This window comes from Entelurus aequoreus, linkage group LG05, assembly GCF_033978785.1.
Source record: "Entelurus aequoreus isolate RoL-2023_Sb linkage group LG05, RoL_Eaeq_v1.1, whole genome shotgun sequence".
NCBI classification, from domain to species: Eukaryota; Metazoa; Chordata; class Actinopteri; order Syngnathiformes; family Syngnathidae; genus Entelurus; species Entelurus aequoreus.
In genome coordinates, this window is record NC_084735.1 from 65340682 (window position 1) to 65367546 (window position 26865).

The 26865-nt window shown below is 40.1% G+C and overlaps 2 protein-coding genes across 4 annotated transcripts in view; both read right to left on the reverse strand.

Moving 5' to 3' along the window:
- slc7a1a (solute carrier family 7 member 1a) overlaps nucleotides 1–3549 on the reverse strand; it is a 45692-nt gene extending 42143 nt beyond the window's left edge. Inside the window, exons 1-2 of one of the 2 annotated variants that reach the window (XM_062048678.1) lie at nucleotides 3454–3549; nucleotides 3314–3363 (exon numbers count right to left, since the gene is read on the reverse strand). The gene's annotated coding sequence lies outside the window, so the exon portion shown is untranslated. Of the gene's footprint in view, nucleotides 1–3313 lie in introns of both variants that reach the window. The other variant, XM_062048680.1, reaches the window with a different exon arrangement.
- A 3417-nt stretch (nucleotides 3550–6966) lies between these two features.
- Nucleotides 6967–26865, reverse strand: part of paxbp1 (PAX3 and PAX7 binding protein 1) — a 28065-nt gene continuing 8166 nt past the window's right edge. For both annotated transcript variants that reach the window (XM_062048683.1, XM_062048682.1), the window contains exons 3-18: nucleotides 25302–25514; nucleotides 24892–25113; nucleotides 22175–22275; nucleotides 17401–17624; nucleotides 16981–17170; nucleotides 14856–14979; nucleotides 14211–14313; nucleotides 14003–14118; nucleotides 13722–13921; nucleotides 13501–13648; nucleotides 11731–11852; nucleotides 11578–11654; nucleotides 11451–11517; nucleotides 11236–11382; nucleotides 11006–11160; nucleotides 6967–7468 (exon numbers count right to left, since the gene is read on the reverse strand). In XM_062048683.1, coding sequence (XP_061904667.1) covers nucleotides 7348–7468; nucleotides 11006–11160; nucleotides 11236–11382; nucleotides 11451–11517; nucleotides 11578–11654; nucleotides 11731–11852; nucleotides 13501–13648; nucleotides 13722–13921; nucleotides 14003–14118; nucleotides 14211–14313; nucleotides 14856–14979; nucleotides 16981–17170; nucleotides 17401–17624; nucleotides 22175–22275; nucleotides 24892–25113; nucleotides 25302–25514 — 2330 coding nt within the window. In that variant the 3' untranslated portion in view covers nucleotides 6967–7347. The remainder of the gene's footprint in view (nucleotides 7469–11005; nucleotides 11161–11235; nucleotides 11383–11450; nucleotides 11518–11577; nucleotides 11655–11730; nucleotides 11853–13500; nucleotides 13649–13721; nucleotides 13922–14002; nucleotides 14119–14210; nucleotides 14314–14855; nucleotides 14980–16980; nucleotides 17171–17400; nucleotides 17625–22174; nucleotides 22276–24891; nucleotides 25114–25301; nucleotides 25515–26865) is intronic.

Consider the following 26865-nt stretch of genomic DNA (forward strand, 5'->3'; position numbering starts at 1 on the left):
GCCCTAATATATATATATATATATGGGTTTATTTTTAAGAATAGCAATTATATACAGTATATATATATATATATATATATATATATATATATATATATATATATATATATATATATATATATATATATATATATATATATATATATATATATATATATATATATATATATATATATATATATATATATATATATATATATATATATATATATATATATATATATATATATATATATATATATATATATATATATATATATATATATATATATATATATATATATAGCAGACCTGGGCATTCTGCGGCCTGCGGGCCGCATCCGGCCCTTTGTGCGTCCCTGTCCGGCCCGCGTGAGGCCAATTATAAATTACAAAATAAATTTAAAAAAGTATCTATGTCGAGTGTGCAATACAACGGTGCTGCTTTTGTTTTGAAAATCGTTATTTGTATTACTTCCGTGTGGACGTATGCGTGTGCGTGGTTGTGAGTGAATGTGAACAGCTGCAATTACAAAATAAAGTTGAAAAAACATCTATGTCCTGCGCGCAATACAACTGTGCTGCTTTTATTTTGAAAATTATTATTTATGGGCGTGTGTCCGTGTGTAACCTGCGAGTGAAGGTGCACATGCAGCGACAGGTGATGCACGGTTTACACCCGAGACGCTAAAAAGAGAAAAGTTGATGAGGAATGCCGTGTTTTCAACAAGACATGAACTGAGTTTCCACACGGACATATTAAGTAGCGTACTGCACGTTGTGTAAACAATACTCAAAATGACGGACATTTGAGGCATTTAAGAAACTCCGCCTTGACAGCTCCGCAAAAGAGGACATGTCCGGTGAAAAGAGGTGCTAGGTCCTGACCATACGTCCTCTTTTCCCCGGACATGTCCTCTTTTGCGAGGCTGTCCGGGCGGTGTTTCTTAAATGCCTCAAATGTCCGGCATTTTGAGTTAGGGTTGCGTGTATTTTCAATGTACGTTCAGGGTTAAGAAGGTTAAAAACAAAACAAATTGTGCGTGCAGCAGCATTCGTGAGGGAGGGGCAGAGACAGAGAGCGAGAGAGTTGTGATAAACGCGCATGCGTCATCAAGCTCTGCTTTTTATCCATAGATTTATCAGATTTAATTTTTTATTATCTATAGCAGGGGTGTCAAAAGTGTGCATTTTTGTAACATTTTCCTTGTTTTATTTGGCAAGTTGAAAGAACATGGCGCCTGTATGCTGTTTTTTTTCAATAAAATACTGGAAAGGATAGAAATGTAGTTTGTCTCTTTTATCCGATTATTAATCGATTAATCGAAGTAATAATCGACAGATTAATCGATTATCAAATTAATCGTTAGTTGCAGCCCTAATATATATATATGTTATATATATACTGTATACTGTATGTAGATATATATACACATACACACACACATATATATATACATATATATATCATAGGCTGCGCAGTGTAAGATCTTGCTTTTGGTTCATGGCTGAGACCAGGGTTCTTGGGCTCGAAAACGTTGGTGACCATACACAGAGGGTTCCGCTGTGTCCTTTCACTTCTATTGCGCAGTTGTGAGCAGAGCACAGAACACAACGCAGGCGTTCTCTTTAGGCCAATTAATGTGCAAAACGTTTTTAAAACTTCACTTTGGTTCAAGTTATTGGTCTAAGAGGGTTCCTACTTCAATGAAAGACAGCATTATTAAACGCCACGTCTGTTGGTTGTGCACTTTGCCGAGTGAAACTCCAGTTGTTTTTTTATTCGCGTCACTGCAAATTGAAGATGGCGAGCCAGAATTGGGATCAACACAATTGAAGAGCACGACACAGTGGAGGGTTGTGACGTCAGCGACTGCTTTATGAATTCATCTGGAAAGATTACAACCATCTCCTCAAACAGATAAAACACAAATCATATTATCCAGGTATATAGACATTGACTCACGAGGATTATTTGCCTTTTTTTATTTAATATTTTCATTTGTCATATTAAAATTTAAGAGTAACTTACAAGACACTGTAAATATAAATTAAAAAATAACTAAATACATAACATTTCTTTCATACTATAAAAGGCTGAAATTTTGTCCGAGTCCACAATACCCTGCTTGAGTAAAACTATAACTTATAATCAGACCAGTGCCACTTTTGCTGTAATAATTACAGTACTTTATTAAAGTCAACCACACTGAGGTTACATAAACAATTCACTACAAGTAAAAAAAGAAACGATGAAAAGAGGAGAAACTTATAGGTTAACTTACAGGTTGAGCTCCCGCTCGCCCCCCCTCCTCTATTCTGTCTGCCAATTTACCCCCCCCCCCCCCCCACCCACCCTGCTGCTTCTTCCTTTTTTTGGCGGATGGCACCATGCACAAATAACAGTAGCACTGAGCCTTAAATTGACTTAGCAGCACCACCTGTCGTTGTAGAGTGCGAATTCCGCGTGTTCTCAGTGCAAGTGTGTGCATCACACAGGGTGGAATATTACTGCCAAAGGTTTTAACCTGAAGAAAGTTGTTTTTTGTATTTTCAGAAAATTGTTTTTATACATGTGAATCGTTTTTTTACTTGCAGAAATTTGTTTTTATACTTGCGAATCATTTTGTTTTACCTGCAGAAATTTATTTTTCAACTTTGGTATTGTTTTTTAATTAAAGTAAATTGTGCTTTTTACTTGCAAATCGTTGGGCGTGAGTAAATACATTTGTGTGTGTTTGGGATAGTTTGGGCAGTAATTTCACTCCATGTATTATTAACTAATAACAACATCAACCTCTGTAATTAATATACGGTATATAAAATAGTTTTAACCTTTTTCCAACTTTTTCGTATGCAGCCTTTAGTGGAAAAAGTTTGGACACCCTTGGGTTACACAAATACATGCAAACAAACTGTATGTCACCATTTTTTATTTATCACAAAAAAAATATATTTATTATTATCAACGTTGTATCAATGCCTTGTGCCTGCTGGTGCATGCTTTTCATCACATCTACAAACAATTATTGCAGCTATTCATTTTTTAAATTGGGATTTCGACTTTAAATGCAACTTTTAAAAGTAATTGGAGCATTAAAAAGTTTGCAAACAAATAATGTGTACCCTTCATAAAGTTCTAAAGAGCTGACATGTAAGCAAGAACACTGTGCTCCTATCCTCTTTAAGAAACACTTAAAAGTGCGCCTAAAAGTCCTGCACCTTTAGTGTAAGCCCACTTAGTAGGTTACAATGTTCAAAAAAGGCATGATTTCCTCTAATAGCCTACTGTGTAGTCGGCATGCACATGGTAGTGAGGCAACACGTTGCTTACCTTTGCCGAGCAGCACCGCAGCATCCGCGGCTAATTCCCGCTAGCTTCCCCTGGAAAACAACACACGAGCGACGGATGAAAAAGTCCAAACTACGACCTCGTTTGGCGGGTAGGAAACGAGTCATTCGGTTTCAGCTCACTTGTTTTTAAACGTGCTCACGCATAGACACACAAGTACAGTATATCTTTAAAGTGACCCCGCCTGCTTGCTTCCCAACCTTGTAGTCGTGTAGTCGTGTAGTAGTTGTGTAGTAGTTGTGTAGTAGCCCTCAAGCTTGCTATGTTGCCACGTGACTACCATTTTACTTGTATTGTCTTTACGAGGGCACAAATATGTATTTAGGTTTAATGTTACTATATTATTGTGCTCATAGTTCATGTATATCATAATACAAAAAAATATATAATAAAAAAGCAGCCTGAAAGGATGTCTGAATACCATGAATCGATTAACGTGGACCCCGACTCAAGTTGAAAAACTTATTCGGGTGTTACCATTTAGTGGTCAATAGTACGGAATATGTACTGTACTGTGCAATCTACTAATAAAAGTTTCAATCAATCAATCAATGATTTTTTTTGCAGTAGGAGCTGACAAATAGCAGTGTTCCTGTCATATAAAGCAGTGGTACCGAACCACCGGGACCGGTACCTGTCCGTGGACCGATTGGTACAAGAAATAAAAAAAAAAAATAAAAAAAGTTTTTATTTTTTATTAAATCAACATAAAAAACACGATATATACATTATATATCAATATAGATCTATACAGTCTGCAGGGATACAGTCCGTAAGCACACATGATTGTATTTCTTTATTCCCCCCCCCCCCCCGGATCGTGGGACAAATTTTCAAGCGTTGACCGGTCCGCAGCTACAAAAAGGTTGGGGACCACTGATATAGAGCAGTGGTACCGGTCCGTGGACCGATTGGCACCGGGCCGCACAAGAAATTTTAAAAAAATAAAATAATATTTTTAATTTTTTATTAAATCAACATAAAAAACACAATATACGGTATACATTATAGATCAATATAGTCTGCAGGTATACAGTCCGTAAGCCCACATGATTGTATTTCTTTATGAAAAAAAAAAAAAAATTAAAAAATTAAAAAAAATACCATAGATACATAGATCTTTTACTAGCATTTTTAAAGTAGACCCTTGGGGGGGAACAAGCAGTCTTCCTGTCATATAGAGCAGTGTTTTTCAGCCTTTTTTGAGTCAAGGCACATTTTTTTCATAAAAAAAATACAGAGGCACATCACCAGCAGAACAAGTTAAAAAATGAAACTCCACCAGGTTGTCGTGCCTTATTTTGAGTTTTTTGTCGTTTCCTGTGTGTAGTGCTTTAGTTCCTGTCTTGTGCTGTTATTTTGGTGACTTTTCCTGTTTTGTTGGTGTTCTCCTGTAGCAGCTTCACACCTGCCTTTGAGTGCTATTGCCCGCACCTGCTTTGTTTTCGCAATCAAGACTATATAAGTTGTGCGTACGCTATCTTTCTTTGTGGGGACATTGTTGATTGTCATGTCATGTACGGATGTACTTTGTGGACGCCGTCTCTGCTCCACACGCTGTAAGTTTTTGCTGTCGTCCAGGCATTCTGTTTTTGTTTACTTTGTTGCCAGTTCAGTTTAACTTTTGTTTTGCACAGCCATCCCTATGCTTCAGTGCCTTTTCCTAGCGGGACTTGCCTTTTGTTAATTTTTGGTTGAAGCGTTACACACCTTTTTACTTGCACGCTGTCTCCCGCTGTGCTCTGCATATTGGGATCACGACAAACCATCCTCGACGTGTTCTGACTTCTACAAAGCAATGAACTACCTGCTGCCACCTACTGATATGGAGTATTAAATGGTTACCCTGCCAAGCTCTACACAGCACAGGCACGAGACATAACACATTATTATAATTATTGATTTGCAAAAAATATTTTTTGTACCAATTAGGTGAAGTTGCATAATTTCCCACACCACACCAGGTGATATCTCATGGCACACTAGTGTGCCATGAGATATCACAGTGGTTGAAAAACACTGATATAGAGGATCTTTGAGTCGCACCAATACACCCTCAAAAAGAGCACTGACTCTGTCAGAGGATCTTTGATTTGCATTTTTGCAGCAGGTCCTTCCATACAGCGTTTACTCTTATTGGTCTTTACAAGCAGCATTCCTGTCGTATAGATCAGTGTTTTTCAACCACTGTGCCGCGGCACACTAGTGTGCCGTGAGATATTGTCTGGTGTGCCGTGGGAAATTATGCAACTTCACCTAATTTATCCCAAAAATATTTTTGGCAAATCAATAATTAGAATCTGCCAATAATGTGCCGTTGCTTAGTGTCTGTGCTGCGTAAAACTCGGCAGGGTAACCACGTAATACTCCATTTCAGTAGGTGGCAGCATTGCTTTGTAAAAATCGGAATGTGTCGGGTGAGACGAGGATGGTTTGTTGTGATCCTGATATGCAGACCACAGTGGGAGGCAGAGTGCAGGTAAAAAGGGTATGTAATGCTTAAACCCAAAATGAACGAAAGGAAAAGGCTATGCAAAACAAAAGTCAAACTGAACTGGCTACAAAGTAAACAGAGACAAAATGCTGGACAGCAAAAACTTACGGCGTCTACAAAGTACAATCAACAATGTCCACACAAAGAAAGATAGCAACAACGTAAATAGCCTTGCTTGCTAACACAAAGCAGGTGCGCGGAATAGCGCTCAAAGGAAGACATGAAGCCACTACAGGAAAACACTGGCAAAACAGGAAGGGCCACCAAAATAAGCAAGACAAGAACTAAAGCACTACACACAGGAAGACACCAAAACACTCAAAATAAGACACGACGACTTGGTGGAGTTACATTTTTTCAAGTTTTCTGCTGGTGGTGTGCTTCCAGATTTTTTTCATGACAAAAATGTGCCTTGCCTCAAAAAAGGTTGAAAAACACTGGTATAGATTATATTTGGCTGTTTTTTAAGAACAGCAGATCTGTATGCTTTTTCAGTAAGGTTTAAAAACACAGCATCCCTGTCAGAGGATCTCTAAATCGGGTTTTTTGCAGTTGTTCCTATCAAAGGATATTTGACTCCCGTTTTGTTCAACATATCCTTAAAAATAGCAGTTATTTCCGACTTAGATCTCTTAATTGCAATTTTGAACTACTTCCTTAAAACAGCAGTTTCTGTTTTATAGAGGATTTCCCCCAATGAGGCCTTAAAAACAACATGCATCCAATCATACAGCACCTCATATTTGCATCCTTGAAAAAAGCCATGTACCTGTCAGATGATCTTTGACTTGCATTTTTGCAGCAGTGCTCCTGTCATACCCAGGATCTTTGACATGTATAGTATATAAACAGGTCAAAGGTAATCTATATGATCAATACGCTAAGTTTTTTGCAGATGTGCCTTAAAACTGGCACAGCACTCCTGCCACATAAGAGGGTATTTTACTGTGATTGCAATTGGTTCATAAAAGGCATGCTAATAGTTAAAAAGTGTTCCTGTCATTCTAGAGGACCTTTGACAGTTGTGTCAATCAAAACTGAGCATTAAGTTTGTAATGTCCATTTACATCATAAATACTGTATAGCACACACACAATACATATTCATTAAGAACCAGCACACTAGTTTCCAAGGCACAAAACACTTTCAAATGTATATTTTATTCCCAAACAAAAGGTTCAATCAGTGCTGATGGTGAGACATGAATCTTTGTCCTGTGTGCTGTTTCTAACTGGAGTCACTAAGAACAGATGGTAAAGAGTTGCTGAAGCAAAAACAGTTGGACACTTTTTACATCAACTCATCTACTTTGTCACTTGAGTCCAACTGCATTAGGAAGGGAAGTGGACTTTACAGGAAAAGTGTTAGACAAGCGCATTAAAGAAAACAAACTGTTCTGTACATTATTCACAGTATTTACACTTCACTTTCACGGGCAAACTGACTGCAGAGATGAAAATGTCTATACAGTAGTTGAATGAGGAGTTGTTCACCACAATGAATGACTGATACTGATGGTGGTCTATGACTTTGCTTCCAAAAGAGGCTTGATGTCCTTGATGCCTTGCTCTGCCGCCAGTGTTATGATGTGGTCCACCGCCTTCATATGGGCCAGCATCTTTACAATCTCTTTCACTTGCTCCCTATTGGCACAAATGAGGGTGTTAGAAAAAATGTTTACGTAACTGCATGACAAGACCAAATAATATTCAGGATGAGGCGATCCATTGGTCACCGATCAGTATCGGAAGATTATTGTAAAAAAAAAATTAAAAAGGCTATTTACAAACGCCAGTGTGGAATAGGGCTGAACAATTACTCTTATTTTAATCGTGATCACAATTAATTCAGGGTGAGGTTGGCAATATTAACATTTAAAAAGCAGGCTCAGCTTTATATCAAAACAACCACAGCGGGAGAGAACAGCCCTGTAAAAACACCCACCCACACTTGTGACGTTTGTGTATGAGCAACAAACTCCATCGCCATGCTGAACTGAAACATTAACATTCAAAAACTTTTTCCGAGATTGCTGCTGACGATTCTCGTTTCACTCGCTTCACCCCCGTGGAGTCTTTGCTTGTGTGTGAGAGCGCACTGCTGGTATTATATGGCGACAGGTGTGAACAATATTGGAGACGGACACATTTGTCCCACCCAAAAAGTATACAGCGGAGGAAAAAAGTATTTGATTTTGCTTTCATTATGAAAGCCCAACACAGCGTGGTGTCACTGCTCAGCCCTTCACTCACCTGCTCTGACTGAGTAAGGAGTAAAGGAACCATGTGTAGGGAACGTTGCCACAACTTGTTTATAACGTCATTTGTTTGTTTGCTGGGATGGTCACTCGTCCTTTTCCTGCTAACTTTATCAGTGTTCCCAATAACGTCAACACTAGGGTTGGGTATTGAGTATCGATTGGAACCGGGACTAACTTTCCGATTCTCCCGGAATCGTTCAAAAGTTTAAATTTCGATTCCTATTTTCGATACCCAGTCCACCGACCGGGGAAAAAAACAAAATAAAAAAACAAATAAAAATATGTCTGTCGAACCAGAAGAAGAAGCCGCTGAGCACCAACGAAGAAGCGCCCACCGCCGGAAGTGTTAGCGAGTCAGTCAAGCTCAAGCATGGATAGCGGGCGTCGGCGGTCGAAAGTGTGGCTTTACTTTACAAAAAAAAAATGAAATAACCGTGAAATAACAGAGCTCCATGTCCATCAAGAAACGAGTGGAGAGAGAGCTGCAGATGTACCAGGACGTTCCACCGATACTTATGTCTGACGACCCTGCTGCATGGTGATGGTCCGGTGGAACCAACAAAAGACTTATCCTTTGCTGTCAGATCGCGCTTTCTCCTATTTATGCGTTCAAGCTTCTTCCACACCCAGCGAACGTGTATTTTCCACAGCAGGAGACACTATCTGTCCAGAACGCTCACGCATCCTGCCTGAGAAGGCGGATATGGTCATTTTCCTAAACAAGAACCGTCTCTGATTTTATACTGTACCTGCTGCTAATCTGGACTGGGTTTTGCAACTTGTTTATTTGCTTTTCTGCACCAGGTTAGCCCATCAGTGGGAGCACGGTAACATTTTTAAGTACCTGCAGCATCATACACTTGTGTGTGTAAATGTGTTTTCATGAGGTTTTCAAAAATAAAGCTCTCTTGAGGAAAGTGTACCCCTGGGAAAATGTATTCATAATTTATAATATTTATATTCAAGCTCATAGATTTGATATTTATATTCTAGTTGAAAACAGCCCTATGAGGAATTTATAGTAAAGTTCATAAAAAGTTAATAGAATTAAAATTGATGGAGAATGTCAGACTATTTCATTCAGAAAGACTGTAGGTTAGCTAGCTCATTTAAAATATCCCTAACTTTTTTTTGACCCTGCCTCTTAAAAGAATCGGAATCGAGAATCGCCAGGAATCGGAATCGAAACAAAGAATCGGAATTGGAATCGTTCGAATTCAAACGATACCCAACCCTAGTCAACACTAGCTAAAATGTTTTGTCATTTGTTTCATAGTTTGGCCGGGGGTGCGACTTATACTCAGGAGCGAGTTATGTGTGAAATTATTAACACATTACCGTAAAATATCAAATATTATTATTTAGCTCATTCACGTAAGAGACTAGACGTATAAGATTTCATGGGATTTAGCGATTAGGAGTGACAGATTGTTTGGTAAACGTATAGCATGTTCTATATGTTATAGTTATTTGAATGACTCTTACCATAATATGTTACGTTAACATACCAGGCACGTTCTCAGTTGGTTATGCGTCATATAACGTACACGTCAGCCTGTTGTTCACTATTCTTTATTTTAAATTGCCTTTCAAATATCTATTCTTGGTGTTGGGTTTTATCAAATAAATGTCCCCAAAAAATGCGACTTATACTCCAGTGCGACTTATATATGTTTTTTTCCTTCTTTATTATGCATTTTCGGCCGGTGCGACTTATACTCCGAAAAATACGGTACTCAGATTTATGTTTGTTGGCCTAAGTGTTGCACTGTTGCATGTTGGAGAAGAACAAAGCGTGTTTATAAGACTTAATCTTCATTGGCCAAACTGCTTTGTGTTTTATATTGATATCAAAAAGTAAAGACCATGTTTGTTATACATTTGTGGGGTTTTTCCCATGTCAAAGTCATTACTTTACAAACCACTTAATGTGTGACATAGCGTTATGTGAATGTTTTGCGGTGTATAGTTAATTCCTATATGACCTATACTGTATGTACATAGTACATGTAAATATACAGAAAATGCACATTAAAAAATCTATCAAAAATAGAAAAATCATGTACTGCGGAAAAGCTGACACGTTGATACTATTAATAAACAAAGACATGGATAATGTTTATAGCCTTTTTATTAGCCGTTACAAATTATATGCTGGCGTCGCGTACCCCTCAACCCCAACACTGTTTCCTAACATCATGAATAATTGTGATTTTGATATTGATTAAAACGATCAACTACTATTTTGGCCAGAAATTAGTTTAGCCTCAAGCTAAACTAATAATGATCACCTCCATTACGGAAAATAAACTGCATTTCTTAGTATCATTATCTGGTACAATTATCACTGGAGGACAATTGTACGTAATACAAAAAAACATACTATAAAATATTGTGTTGCTATTGTTACACTGTCAATAGCACTCACAATACATCCACGGAAAAATGTACAGTTAATACATGTGATTGGTATCGGCCGATCTCACTGATAGGAATCAGCAGCATTAAACCCAAATAGGAAAATTTCTGGCAAAATTCAGTTGACAATGTTTCATATTAAGTGTATATATATATGAGAGCGGTGTGTGCCTTTAAAAGGCTTTGCTGGTTTCCTAGTGATGTGTGATGTCAGCGAGTCCAGGCTCAGTCTAAGGCTCACAGGTATTTCAGCTTCAGCCGTTTTTGTTAGCAGGATAGCAGAGGCAGTTTGTCAGCTCTGAAGGCAGTTATTTAACATGCTATACAGAAGAGAAAAAATTTCACTCTAGTTTGATCAAATTTGGATAGATTTAAGGAAAACATGCGATGAATGGGTTGAAATCCCCCCCCCCCCCAAGTTCCAGGGTATATTTTTAGGCGCATTTGCGAGGAAATTTGTCGAACTGTAAAGCATTACAAATAAGGAAGCTTATCGTCTTACTTTGTCGCCCGCCGTTGGGTATCGGCCGCCCCCTGGCTGCTGCGGTACAGAGAGTTGGCCAAATGCACGAGGTAGCGACATAGAGGCTCCAGCTGAGGCAGCGTCTGCTGGTGCTTCAGCCCAGAGAACCAATGTGCTGGCAGATATTCCACAACCTGAAAAAGGCAAAAACATGTAAAACACATTTATGAACGAAGAAGCAAGCTACTTTATTGTAAAAGGACTCTTGCCTTCTGGGACTTGTAAATATTGTCCTCGTTGGTATCGGTGGTCTGCAGTGCAGAGAGGATGTATCTATTCAGAGTGCTGTCTAAAGCCAAGTCCTTTAAGCAGGAAGTCGAGAGAATCCCTTCCCATTGCAAAATGTTTCCTAACAGCTACACACAGAGAAAAGACCGTTAGACTTGCTTGGCATCGTAGCACTCTCTGAGGGTGGTCTACAAACCTTAACACAAGTCCAGAATTGCCTCTGGTAGAATAAGTAAGGACCGCTGTTCTTGTTTTCCAGCAAACTAAAGAAAGCAAACTGTCAGACAATAGAGCTAATGTAGATTACTTTTTAATGTTAGTACTTTTTGGGGTAGAGGGGCTGGAAAACATCTTCATCGAGTGTGCGCCGCACCCGCAAGACGATAGTTTTCAACAGCTCCTGATAGACAAAGAAATAAGGACCACCGTTAAGACAAGAACATGATCCACATGTAAGAGATGAGAGTAGGCAGTACCTGTGTATATTGGTTGTCCCCATGGAGCACAGTTGGGTAGCTTTTTATCAGTCTGCGAATGAAGGCCACCAGTCTGGCACTCTGGCTGCTCGATAGCGGGTCCCACACTTGTTCTGAGATCGCTGTTAGCACAAACACACATGCAGTGCCATTAAACAAAGGGTAACAAATTTATAACTGACAATAACGATATGAACTGCCATACAAGTGTAAAAAGAAGTTTACTCAACCTCTGATACATGACATATAAAAAAGCAGAACAGCTGGTTGCTGTATGTGTAAATAGAATTATATAACTCCATACGTATGCATTAGTGACCATGCATGAGAGGCCAGTGTCTTTAAGTTTTCACATTGGACTCTCCAGTGTTCGGTTACTGATTACTCGGGTTGGCCATACTGTATCAGTGGGAACTGGGTCTTATATTCCATTTCTCCCAGAATAATCCAAATTTTTAAACGTTGATTCCTGTTTTCAATGATCAGTCCGCTGACCAGAAGAATGAGCTACCACAGAGGCGGCAAGATGCTAACTGTATCTCCATTCACCGTGTGGAGCCGCTCCCTTAAGTCAATAATCTTTCATTACGAAAATAAACTGCAATTCTAAAGTATTATTATCACTAGAAGACTGGAGGATGAGGCTAAACATGTTATACACCAAGAGCAAACCGGAGCAAGCATGCATATAGTTAAACTAGCTGGAAACAACAAGAAATAAGGGCTTAACGTTTAAAAAGCTTACATGGAAGCGTGTTACAGCAGAAAGTAAGTAGATATTATCTGGGGAGGAAAAGAAAGAGAGAGAGCTGTTCTGTTGCCATTTAGCTAAGACTGCCATACGTAAGAGGAAGACGGATCAATCCATAAATCGGTATTGTTGATACCAAAGGTAGTATCAGTATATGATAAATACTAGAGTGATTAAAGCGATATTTAAATGTTTACATAATCAGTTTGTTATTTTTGTTAATGTTTACAAATTCAGGTATAACTTCCCAGTACACAGAAGGCCTCCGAAGGCAAAAACCAAAGGATTTCAAAGATCAGTAGATTGTAGTTTTAACTTTTGTTTAGTTATTGTGCTATTTACTTTGTTTTGATCAAACAACTGTATGTAATAACGTAGTAGTTTAAATATTATCTTGACAATATTACATTGTCAATAGCACTCACCATAAATATTTATATACATTTTTTTCAATTAATACAGGCGATTAGTATCGGTCGATTTCACTCATAGATGATAGGTATCGGCAGCATAAAACCCTGATCGGAACATTCCTATCTCGAACACAAACAACACATGTGTAAATGTTCTTTATGATGTTGAAACTTTTATGAGTGAAACTTTTGTGAAAGTGTACTCCTGTAGAAATAAATTAAAAAATTTTTTTTAAATACATTTAAATTCAAGTTCAGAGGACTGATATTTATTGTTGAAAATAGTCCCCGTGAGATACAGTTTTGACCATGCCTCTTAAAATAATCACAATCGAGGATCTTTGGGATTCAGAATGGAAATGAGGAACCATATCGAATCCTATTGACGACTTATGGTTGATTTGGCCATTGTGTACTGAGCAGCCAGTACATCACAGCTACATAACTTTAAGTCTCATTAATGGTTCTAATGTTGTCACCGCTCTTTGGTGACAAAACCAAAAAGCGCCAAACACACTTGAAGATAATTCCACTAAGTTTTATTTGGTGTTTAGAGGTAAGATATTCCCCAAGTGTACTGTCTTAGTGACTAATGTGTTTTCGTACCTGTCAGTTTGGTGAGTATGACCTTTTCCACAATAGCAGGCAGCAGGCCGATGTCGCTATCTCCTTTCTGCAATGTGTTGTTCTCCTCAAATCCATAGAACAGCAGCGACTCAAACCAGAGCATGTACTCAAAGTTTGTACACTGCGCCTGCAGTGGTGCATCAAGAGTCTGGTTTCAGAGTTTGATTTCAAAGTAGAGCTTTTGTAAAGCGAACTTTTACCTCAAGAGGGTTCCATGTGATAAGCTGCAGTCGAACCAAAGGGCTGAAGAGTTTGGGCAGGCATAGGCCTATGTAAGCATCTCTGTAGCAGTCGGCATAGTCCCGCCTCCAAACTTCAAACTGGGATTTGATGTAATCCAGGGAATGGAAGTCTTCCACCACATCCTCAAACACTTTCTTACATTCTTTTGCAATACGATCTGGAAGAGAGGAATATGCATATGTCAGTTGAGGTTTGATCATTGCTTGTTTCATCTCCTATTTGCAACACTTTTTAATACCGTGCTCCATGTCGAAGCTGGTGATGTCTGTAGACGTCTCCTCATCATCAGACGACAGACCTTCTTTGTGCTCCGCCCACTTTCCATTCTGCTCTCGAGCTTGACGCCGGCGAGCTCTAAGGCGGAAGATTAAAAATAAAGTTGAGAATTTAGTGCCAATTTTAAAGGCATATTCAGGTTAACTTTTTTTTTCTTTTCCTCAGCGTACCGTCGCGCCTCTCTTTCTGCTATCCTCCTCTGACGATTGTTCTCTTGGTACAATGTGCGGTCGCGACCAAACGTATCCAGATTGGGAGCCATGATGGCTTTATCTACAAGAGACACGAGGGATGTGAGGGGCCAGTAGTGTTATTAGAAGATCACCCTTACACTAACATTACTAAAAACTAACATTTGATATAGTCTGAGTCATATTACTATATAACAGCCTCTTTTTCTGCTGTTTGGTCCAACAAGAAGGTACTAAATGTTTGTTTTACAACATTTGATCAACCCCCTGATATACTGAGGAAAATGGCTCAGTTAATTCCACACAATCATTGATTATGTCCAAGCATTGTGTTCTGTACCAAATTCCTAGTCACTTACCGTCTGCAACATGATATTGTTACACTGATAGCTATTGTCACCTTTTAAGTGACTTTGACATCCCGCTCACTGCGAGACTCCGACATACAAAACTACATTGTCACGTGTACATGCTCACTCATACACAAACATTACTTCAATCCAAAGCTGTACACACGCACACACACACTCAAACATTACTTCAATCTAAAACCGTACACACGCACGCACACAGAACTAACGAGGCCGTTCGAATGAATCATAAAAACCTTCAAGATGGACTGACTTGAAAGGCTTGCAAACTCCGCTGATTCATCTTTTATATCATCCTGTCTTCTCTGGACCAGTCGCGAGGCCCGTTGCCTTAGTAACTGGTGCATGGCAGCCTCCAGCTCCAGGACAGCAGGCACCTGAAAGATATGATGCCTTCTGTGACCTCTGACCCAAACAAACGAAGGGTTCCCAAGTCACAGGAAGTGCCTTGCTGGTGTGAAAGAAGAAGATTGTGAAGTACATTAAGAGTGGCGCTGGAATATTACCAGTGTGGGGTAAAAATATATTAACTTCTAATGTTTGAAGCTAGAATGACAGAAAATTTATAGTTGTTCTTTTTACCCAACACAAACAATATTTAGCTCAAGTTTCACATTTGAGAGATTTAATTAAATTAATCATTTTATGCAGGAAGAGTCACAAAATTCATGACTTTGCAGGATGCAGGTTGCTCCATGGAATTGCTGCTGAGCGACCAAAATCGTTATTAGTTCAGTCAAGCATGAGAGAGCAAAAGCAAGAATAATTGTCATCACCGTTTTTATAAAAAAATAAAAATACTGATTTAGCTGAAACACACACACCTAAGCTGCAATGTAGCCAATTAATAGAAAAACTAACATGTGTGTTCGTTGCCATTTTTTGTAAGTCATCCTAATACAATAAATATTAATACGATCACTCCTTCCACTGTGCGCAACAAGTGTGGATAATTGTAAAAGCCCCATCTTGCAGCGACAGAAATGACATTTCATCATGTAAATAAGATAAATAATTGAATGCAATTTAGTTTGTATTAGGAGTGCACAATAAATATCGGGTCGACACTAGGAATTATGACATCATACCAATAAATTCGCTAACATAAAAAAATAACTCCAATGAGGCGATACTTCCCCGTCACGTACTGAAGGTGGGTTAAAATAAGAAAATCCAATGCTTCTTTTCTCCTGCTCGTCTACTTTGACGGCTTGTTGTAAATTTCCTCTGAGCTCAGCAAACAAACATGGCGTCGATTGTGTGGGACTTCATCGTTTCAGATGAAGACTTTTTGCGTGCCATTTATGCCAGATGTTTTGCAAGGAGTGAAAAAAATTGCGCTTCTGAACTGCAAACCTGATAAACCACCTGAAATGCTGACATTGCTACAACTGAATTTTGAAAGCTTATGAAGGCACATGTTGCTAAAAAAGCTTCCCCAAAGTTTGCCGCAAAAAATTGGCCGGGGTTTGTTCCTATTGCTGCGACATATGAAAAGTGCAAAAAAGTTTGCAAGAGACGACATAAGGGCTAAAACGATCTGTAGTTTGTCATGGAAATGATGGCGCTGGACGACCAGCTCTTTACTATCGTTGAAGATACCGGCTTTGGTCAGGACAAATCTACAGGGCAGAGTTTGTCAAGTACACCTTTAAGTTTTTCTTACCTCTAAGTGTGCACAAACTACACTTAAATCTAAATGTAAAAAATAATAGTACAATATATCATGCAAATAAGTTATCTATATGGAGAAGCAGGAAGTTATCCGTACCAGCTTAAAAAATATATTGTGCATCCCGGCTATTTAGTTTGTATCTTAAAAAGGTTATTTATTAAATGTACGCTTAAAAAACTTTTTGTGAAATATATAGAAAATAAAATAAGTATCTTGGAGGGCATGGAATTGGTGCTCCACTTATGATAGGGAAAATATGGGACTGCGAATGGGCTCCTAACAACTTCAAAAAAGCCCCAAAACTGCCAAAATGCAGTGTAATAAAGTGATTGCACAAGTAAACACATGGTATTTTTCAAACTGATGCACTTTCAATTTTATACATGCAACAATGTAAATTACAGTTTTAACTTTTTTTAAAGGGATTATTTGCCAGGAATCCTTTGTGTTGAGAGGCAGACCACAATTTTTTGCAACGATTCTAACGCATACTGTATGTAAATATTAACTGTGGTTACATCATGTCGTCGCACACAAATCATGTATGCATATATTGGACCCATCTTAGTCGGCATTCATAACACATGTATTAAAATATATACCTGTATTTAATTTATATTTTTTCTAAATATCTTAAAGTTGTCAACACTGAAAATGGACACAAAACAACAGCTAATCAGAGAGCAGGTACATTCTCTCTTACCTTTTCACCGAAACACTCAAGCAAGTCTCCAACATACCCTCGCATCTCTTGCAAGAATTTATATTGATCTGCATTGTCATTGGATGAGCCGTCCAGCTGCTGAATGGTCTTCTCTGAGGCAGTTAAGTCTTCTTGGATCAGAGTGTAGCGTTTAGCATTGGCGTCGTGGCTTGCGAGCATGTGGCTGAGCCTGTGGACACAAGGCGTGAAAAGGAGGAGGGGCAAGAAGTAGGTCAAGTGCAAAAAGTGGACAAATGACTTCACAATGTATAGGTAGAGACAACAATGTGGTTTTAGGAAGTATAACATATAATTCATCCCTCCCCCATGTGGTTAGCTCTGTATGTAGCTTTTATGGGGTCTCCACAACCTTAGCACACAGCAGCCGACATGACAGGGCGGCAGTTCTACTTTACCTACCTATCCTGCAGGCGTTTCTTTACCAGATCAATGGACACCGGGGCTAAGTCACTAACAGAGACGCCAAAGTGAACGGAACTGTTGTCTGCCAGGCCAAGAGTCTTGCAGGCCTGCGAGGGCGCCGTGCTGTATGTGAAGGGCATGCTGTAGGAAGCGCCATAAGGCTGAGCACCGTAGCTGTTGTGATAGTAGGCCATGCTGTCCTCTGGTTGGCTGCTTTGGACCTAGTCAGAAAAGAGATATTTTGAGCATTGTTTATTGATTACTGAATCATGAATCCTTGTTGGTTGGCCCGGGCCAATAGTTAATAAATCCCTTATTCTAACGATAAATGAAAATTAACTGTGAGCTCACACCGCCACTAGACCAGTCGTTCTTAACCTGGGTTCGATCGAACCCCAGGGGTTCCGTGAGTCGGCCTCAGGGGTTCGGCAGAGCCTCCGCCACGGAGGTCAAGACACACCCAACTCACCGTGTAAATCATGGGTGTCCAAACTTTTTCCACTGAGGGCCGCACACGGAAAAATTAAAGCATGTGGGGGCCATTTTGATATTTTTCATTTTCAAACCATAACAAAATATATGGATTTTTAAAATTTATTTTACCTTTAGGGGTCCCGGGGACCATAAAGGGTCTCAGTCATTAAAATGTTAAAAATAAGTCAGATTATTATTTTTTTAAAATTATTTAACGCTTACAGTAAATCTCTATATCAACTTCAAGTTGATATAAAGTAATACAAATTAAAAAAAATGTTTTATGGCTTTTCTGTCAAAAACAACTTAGTTTTTATATAGTAAAACTGAAATATGCAGTATTTAGTAATAAGAGCCCTAAAACATCAATAATGCAGGACACCATTGATTTTAATTATTTCATATTTTTGAGTAATCACAGTGAAAAGATAAATAAAAAATCACTAAATATATTTGGGATCCAAAAGGTGCCCCACTCAAAGAGATACATTTTTATTAGGTTTTTCTTTTACTTTCCACACTTAAGTTACGAGATCAACTTCAGATATCTGTCGATTTTATGCTGGAACAATTCTTTTGTTTGTTTTATGCGCTTTTGTCAAATAAAACTTTGATGTTTTTAGATGGCTACTACACAATATATGCAATATTTACCGCATAAAACCTTTTAAAGTGAAATATTTGAAGTAATTGGAGCCCTGAAAATAATTCATTATAACATGGATTTTTTGTCATTATTTCTTTTTTTGAGCAATGGTAAAAAAATTAAAATAAAGAAAGACAAAACAAAAAAAAAAAGCCTGCATGGCAGCTTTTGTGTCAACATTGCAACTTTTTCTCGTTAGATTTCACCTCATTCCACTTTTTTTAATGTTCTTTTTTATTTTTACAATAGAATTTCCAGAATGTGTGGCGGGCCGGTAAACAATTAGCTGCGGGCCGCAAATGGCCCCCGGGCCGCACTTTGGACACCCTTGGTGTAAATAAAAACTTCTCCCTATCGGCGTATTATGGATACCCCCAAACAATGTTCCCTCTAATTTTCCATCTGATATGCAGATGTGTAATTAGTTCATGTGTTGGTTTTGTTCTTTGAACAAGGTGATGTTTATGCAAGATTCATTTTGTGCACCAGTAAAAAAAACATAACTTTGTCTTAAATTAGAATTTTTTATTTATTTATTTTTTCACTAAAGGGTTTGGTGAATGCGCATATGAAACTGATGGGGTTCGGTACCTCCAATAAGGTTAAGAACCACTGCACTAGACAGAGCCTCTCCTCACTAATAAAAAGCCAAATGTCCCTATGTGGGAATATTTTAGCTTCAAAGCAAGACTAGCCCATCAACACGGATGAACGAACCAATATGCCGAAATTGTTGGAAAGTGATGGCAAACACCCCCCCCACCCCCAAACCAGTTTTTCTAACTGGGGAAATAACTGCACTTCAAGATGTTCAATATAGGCCTGGGCTGATAACTGCTCGATGATATATTGATCTACTAATTACTGCCGATAAACAATACTATTGCCATAATTTTTTTGAGACCAAAGTGAAGTGAAGTGAATTATATTTATATAGCGCTTTTTCTCTAGTGACTCTAAGCGCTTTACATAGTGAAACCCAATATCTAAGTTGCATTTAAACCAGTGTGGGTGGCACTGAGAGCAGGTGGGTAAAGTGTCGCCAAGGACACAACGGCAGTGACTAGGATGACGGAAGCGGGGATCGAACCTGGAACCCTCAAGTTGCTGGCACGGCCACTCTACCAACCGAGCTATACCGCCCCAAATTAACCACTGATGTAATAATACATAATGCATGGATATCCTTTAGAATGCAATAAACTTATATGTCTCGTATATTTCTATATTTCTACCGGATTATAAGGCGCACTGCCGATTAGCAAGTCGGACAGTTTTTCATACAAAAGGCGCACTAAGGCATCGTCACAGACTACAAATGCAGACGCGCGCAAATTTTCAGGACTTGTGCAGATCCCAAATACCGTATTTTATGGATTATAAGGCGCATTGCCGATGAACGGGTCTAGTCAGGTCTATTTTCATACAAAAGGCGCACCGGATTATAGGGCGCATTAAAAGGGGTCTTTTTTTTTTCTAAATTGAAAACACTTCCTTGTGGTCTACATAACATTTAATGGTGCCGTTTTTTGGGCGGTCTTCGTCAGCGCCTTTTCTCCGCCATCTTTGTTGTAGCGGTGTAGCGTGCAAGGACGGGGGTGGAAGAAGTGTCAAAAGACAGAGCTAACTGTTTTAATGACATTCAGACTTTACTTAAATCAATAACGGAGCAGCATCTCCTCCTCCGTGGCTCACTTGTGCAATAACAAGGCCGGAAATGTGTCCCGTGAAAAATGGTCAGACCAGAACTCTCTAATAACTAAAGTTCCTTGGGTGAATAATGTAAACTCACTATACCGGTATGTTTTAGCGCTTTCATGGCGAGTTTACTGACAAATATAAGTACCGTATTTTCACAACCATAAGGCGCACCGAAAAGTCTAAAATTTTCTCCAAAATGGACGGGGTGCCTTATGTGTGCACTGAGTTCCAAAATCTGTAGATGTTGTTGTGTGACTGGGCCGGCACGCTGTTTATATCGAGGAAAGGCGGACGTGACTGAAGACAGCATGTGGACGTTAAAGGGTGAAGGTTGCACGTGAGAGAGGACGCTAAAGACATGCTCCCAGCGGGTATATACGGTAGTGCTGGTATGTGCGTTGTACTAAACAACATCGGTTTGGCAAAGGACCCCCGAAAATGGCACCTATGAAGAGACAAGCGTATGAAGCACAGTTCAAACTGCAAGCTATCAGTTATGCGGAGAAACATGGATATCAAGCAGCCGTGAGGGAATTCAAAATGAACTAATCTATGGTTCGCAAGTGGAGGAAGCAGGAAAACGAGCTTCGCCAAGTCAGGAAGACGAAGCTGAGTTTCTGCGGAAACAAGGCCAGGTGGCCGCACTTGGAAGACCAACTCCAGCAATGGAGTCACGATCAAAGAACAGCCTGGAGAAGCGTCTCTACAGTCACCATTCAACTGAGGGCAATAAAGCTTGCAGAAGAAATTAAAATTGATCATTTTCAAGGAGGTCCGTCTTGGTGCTTTCGTTTTATGAAACGGCGCCATCTATCCATCCAGGCAAAGACTACCGTGGCGCAGCAACGTCCGGCGGATTACAGGGAAAAGCTGGCCATCTTCTGCTCCTACTGCAATAAACAAATTACAGACAAACTCATCCAGAACTGTGAGCTTGAACTGTGAGCTTGCCATCATTCCAGGAGGCACGACGAAGGAACTCCAACCGCTGGACATCCGTGTAAACAAGGCGTTCAAAGTGAAGTTGTGAGCTTGGATGACAGATGGCGAACACAGCTTTACGAAAACTGGGAGGCAGCGTCGGGCGAGTTACGCCACAATTTGTGAATGGATTGTGGATGCTTGGGCTAACGTGTCTGTTTGGGCTAACGTGTCTGCTTGCACTGTTGTTCGAGCTTTTCGCAAAAGCCGGCATCATTTCTGAGGAGCCCCACGGCAATGAAACTGACGAGAGGGAATCTGGCGTGTTTGATGGAGCACTTGCCCAGCTGTTCATTTCGGACACAGAAGATGAGGACTTTGATGGATTTTTGGATGAGAATTGATCAAAAAATAATGTCAGTACATTGTTAAATACTTCAATAAAGTACAACCAAACTCAGCTTTGCTCCGGCTGCCTTTGCTCCGGCTGCCTTTTTAAAACAGCGTACATGCATGCTACCGTATGTTTTAAGCTAGCGTATGTTTTACCATGCCTGCGCCCAAAAATATGGTGCGCCTTATTTATGCGTTAAATACAGAAATAGCACCCGTAACTGAGACTGCGCCTTTTAATAAGGTGCGTCCTATGGTCGCGAAAATACGGTAAGAACTTTACACTACTTTATATTAGAAATGGCAACAGCGTCACTGATGGTGTTTTAGTCTTAGTATCTTGTCTGTTTTAATGTCTAAACTTTTATTGTTATAAATATTAGTTTGTACTGTAGCACTTTAATATTTATTTAAATATAAAACATGCATAACAAGTAAGATCTACTATTATTATTTCTGGCGGGCATTGTGTCCTACTCTGTTCACCAGTCCTTGAATGCACCGTAAAACATATAACGTATAACATCTGCAACAACTTAAAATAATTCCATGTTATATTACCCACAGTGTTTACTTAGTTGGCCAATCAGTAATTACAAAAATGTTTGAACTTTTGGGAGGAATCACACTGCTTACCTGAGGTATGCTGATTCCTTTCCTAATCTGCTCCTGCTCCCACCGACTGACTTCCTCATCAGCACCCGTATCCAGCGCCTCGTCATCACTCCCCTCGATACCTGCACATGTGCAACAGGCGGTAATTATCAGTAAAATGTAAAACAGAAGTAGATAAACAACCCAATAACATCAACCTCAAATTACTCCTTTCAACTCTCAAAAAGCAATGCAATAAATTAAGAAATAAGTCAACCAACCTGACTAAATCCTTAAAAAAAAATTACATTAACGACAAAATAGAGGAAAACACAAATAAGCCACGTGAGCTCTGGAAAATTCTCAACAACCAGCTTCCTGGTTGCAGCCAGAAACTTAAAACAAGACTCACCAACATCAGCATCAAGGAGGGTGACTCCCTCATTACAGACAAAATGGAGGTAGCTAGCAGACTAAACATCTTTTTCACCAGCATAGCCGCAACTCTTGTCAACAAGCTGTCCCACCACTCTGGTCGCTTTGGTGTAGAACACATTAAAGCCTTCTACAGAAAGCTAGGAGTATCCAACGATGATTTCAAATTAGAAATGGTCACAGCTGATGAGGTGTTTAAAAAATTGAGCGCGCTCCACCCTAACAAGGCCACCGGCCTTGATAATATTCCCTCCAGATTCCTCAAGGACTCTGCCTCCATCATTGCCCCGATCATCACGCACATAATAAACCTATCAATTACACAAGGCCAAGTACCAAAAGATTTTAAGATAGCAAGAGTAACTCCCCTCTTTAAAAAAGGAAGCAAATTGGAACCTGGCAACTACCGACCTGTTTCTATTCTCAGCTCCATTTCGAAAGTAATGGAGAAAATAGTTTATCAACAGGTCGATAGTTACCTTGCCACTAATAAACTCATGTACAAATTCCAATCCGGCTTCAGAACTAACCACTCCACTGACACATGTCTTCTCTATCTGACCGACCACATCAAACATGAGGTGGACGCGGGCAAATACTGCGGCATGGTCATGCTGGACCTTCAGAAGGCCTTTGACACCGTTAACCACGCTATACTGTTGGATAAGCTCAGAGCAATCGGATTTAACAAAACCTCATGGAGCTGGATGCAATCTTACTTGGAGGGGAGGGAGCAGGTGGTAGAGGGAGCAGGTGGTAGAGGTGAACGGCACCGTGTCCCCCCCCTCTCGGTGAGCTGTGGAGTCCCCCAAGGCAGTATATTGGGACCTTTACTGTTCCTAATATACATGAATGACATGTCATCGGCATTTGCGGATGACTCTGCCCTGCTGGTATCCGGTAAGGACAAGTCACAGGTGGAGAAAATCCTCAGTGCTGAGCTGTGTAGAACTTGCACCTGGCTCGCTGACAACAAGCTATCCATACACTTGGGTAAAACAGAATCCATCCTGTTTGGGTCCCACATCAACCTTAAGAAAGTCAATGATTTCACCATAAAAGTGGGTGACATTGTTATCACCAGGAAAGATGAGGTCACCTACCTAGGTTCCATTCTAGAGGCTAACCTTTCCTGTGATAAAATGGCAACCAAGGTAATCAGAAAGGTTAACCAACGAACGAGATTTCTCTACAGAATCTCCTCTCTGGTCAACATAAGCACCTTGAGGATTCTGGCGGGAACTCTCGTTCAACCCTTTTTCGATTACGCATGCACCTCCTGGTACCCTAGCACCTCCAAAACCCTCAAATCTAAACTCCAAACATCTCAGAACAAGCTAGTCAGGTTACTTCTAGACCTCCACCCCAGATCCCACCTCACTCCTACCCACTTCTCTAAAGTGGGCTGGCTCAAGGTGGAGGACAGAGTTAAACAACTTGCACTGAGCCTAGTCTATAAAATCCACTACACCTCCCTGATACCGAAGTACATGTCAAACTACTTCCTTAACGTAAATGACCGCCATAACCACAACACCAGGGGGAGCTCCACTAACCACGTTAAACCCAGATTCCGAACTAACAAAGGTCTTAACTCATTCTCTTTCTATGCCACATCAATGTGGAATGCGCTCCCAACAGGTATAAAAGAAAGGGCATCTCTATCCTCCTTCAAAACCGCACTAAAAGTTCACCTCCAGGCAGCTACAACCCTAAACTAACACCCTCCCCGGATTGCTAATCATCAATCAATCAATCAATGTTTATTTATATAGCTCTAAATCACAAGTGTCTCAAAGGGCTGCACAAGCCACAACGACATCCTCGGTACAGAGCCCACATACGGGCAAGGAAAAACTCACCCCAGTGGGACGTCGGTGAATGACTATGACAAACCTTGGAGAGGACCCAAATCAAATCATCAAATGTAAACAATCAAATGCAGATACTTTTTCTTATGCCTTCTGATCTCTCTCTCTCTCTATATATATATATGTCCACTATCTGCTGTCCATATCCTACCCCCCACCCCCTCCACACCCCTGATTGTAAATAATGTAAATAATTCAATGTGATTATCTTGTGTGATGACTGTATTATGATGATAGTATATATCTGATAGTATATATCTGTATCATGAATAAATTTAAGTGGACCCCGACTTAAACAAGTTGAAAAACTTATTCGGGTGTTACCATATAGTGGTCAATTGTACGGAATATGTACTTCACTGTGCAACCTACTAATAAAAGTCTCAATCAATCAATCAATCAGGCCGTGATTATGGCTATGGTGATCAACGAGTCTCGTAAGGCGTGAGGTACCTATCTCCTCTGCGATCTTTTGCCTCTGCGTTTTGCTCTTCACGCCGCTAAAGCTAATCCTCTTCTCGTCCTCGTCTTCGTCGTCGCTGCCATCTTGGTCTTCTTGTGTCATGCGTTTCTTTGGGGTTTCCGTCTCGACCAGGGGGGCGTCTCCACCCAGCTCTCTGGCTAGTTGTCGCCTCTTTCTGGCAGCGTGAATGAAGGCTGCGTCAGGTATTTCACCTAGAGCGACAAATGTTACGCTGATTGCGAGCTTTATGGCAGTGATTAAATAAAGAACATCAATCCTGTATTAACGAGAATGTAAAACGAGCTCTTCTTTGTCAAGAAAATCTCTAGACCCTAAATATAAGACAACATCTTTTTTTTAGGCTTTAACGTGAAATTAATGACATGAAACAGTGTGGTACCAGGTCTGAGAGTGCTGAGGGAGGACAGAGTATTGAATGTCGCTCCTGGGTTGCTGATGCTCTTGGACACCTGACTCGTTCCTTCATCTTTCGCATCTTCCCCCTGGTCGTCAGCGCTGTCCACCTCCATTTCTTCTTCGCCATGGTCGCCGCCCACATTGCTGGAGGTGACGACTTCCTCTTTGACAGTGACAGCGGGTTGAGGCGGAGTGTCTATGGAAAACAAACAATATTATCTTTGTTATTTGCTGCTCCTTTCACTGGCATTTCTCAAGCTTTCTCCCCCTGTGAAAGGACAAAGTCGACAATATATCATCCAGCCAAATTTGTTATTGGCCCAGGCCTAGCTGTGATGCAGCAATTTTACCAATTTGTGTCTGACAGAGGCTGTTCAACATATTTTAAAAGGGAACCTTTTATGCAGAACTAACTGTTCTTACCTATCGATACCTGTTTTTGTGTATTCGGGATCTACATAAGTCCCGAAAAATTTGAAATCAAACCATAGGGATCATGTTTCCCCTGGGGTGTGTCGCCAACAGGCATGGAATAAATTTCCGCTGCTATGCTGACGACACAACTCTACCTCAAGGTCTCCCCTTCTGGTTCCCCCACTGCCACGGTTACTTGTCTCAGCTCCTGCCTAGAGGAGATAGACGCATGGATGAGCCAAAACTTCCTGCAGCTGAATGGCTCCAAAACAGAAGCCATCCAAATTGGTACTCAACAACTCTGCTCTTCCCCAATTATCTCGGTTTTACTCTCAGGCCAAAACATTCCCCTCTCTGCGTCTGTTACCAGCCTTGGGGTCATGTTTGACCCTCACCTCTCACTCGACAATCATGTCTCCTACAATGCACAGCCTCCTTCTTTCACCTCCGAAACATCTAGAAACTCTGTCCTTTTTTCTTCCTCCCAGCTGCAGAGAAGTTTGTCCATGCCTTGATCTCTTACAGGTTAGATTACTGCAACGCACTTGTCCTCGGGATCCCTGGCAGGAGCGTCCAAAAGTTCCAGTATGGTCAGAACAGCGCTACCAGGGTCCTGATGAGGGTGCAAAAGTACGATCAGATCACCTCCATCCTCCGCACCTTTCACTTGCTCCCCATCTCTGCCCACATCGAATACAAGGTTCTCCTGCACACCCACCATTGTTTGCACGGTGATGCCTCTTCAGGCCAACAGCACCGTTTGCTCGCGCCCAGGACACAGCTTAAGACTATGGGGGACAGGCCATGTGAAACTGCCGCTCTCCGTCTGTGGAACACCCTTTCTGGCCACCTCAGGGCCCCCCAGACGGTAGATGCTTTTAAAAAAGGACTTATGACTCACCTTTTTAGAAAAGCCTACAGAAAATTTTAATCTGTAAATCTTGTGATGATTTTTTTATCCAACTTTTCTCTCTTATTTGTTTTTATGTATTTTAATATGTAGCACTTTGAGATTTGATGTCAAATGAAAAGTGCAATATAAATAAAAGTCATTATTATTATTAACAATTCTTTAAATAAGGCACGAAAAAAGGAGCCGGAATTTGCTAAAAATGCTTTCTCCAATTCAGTTT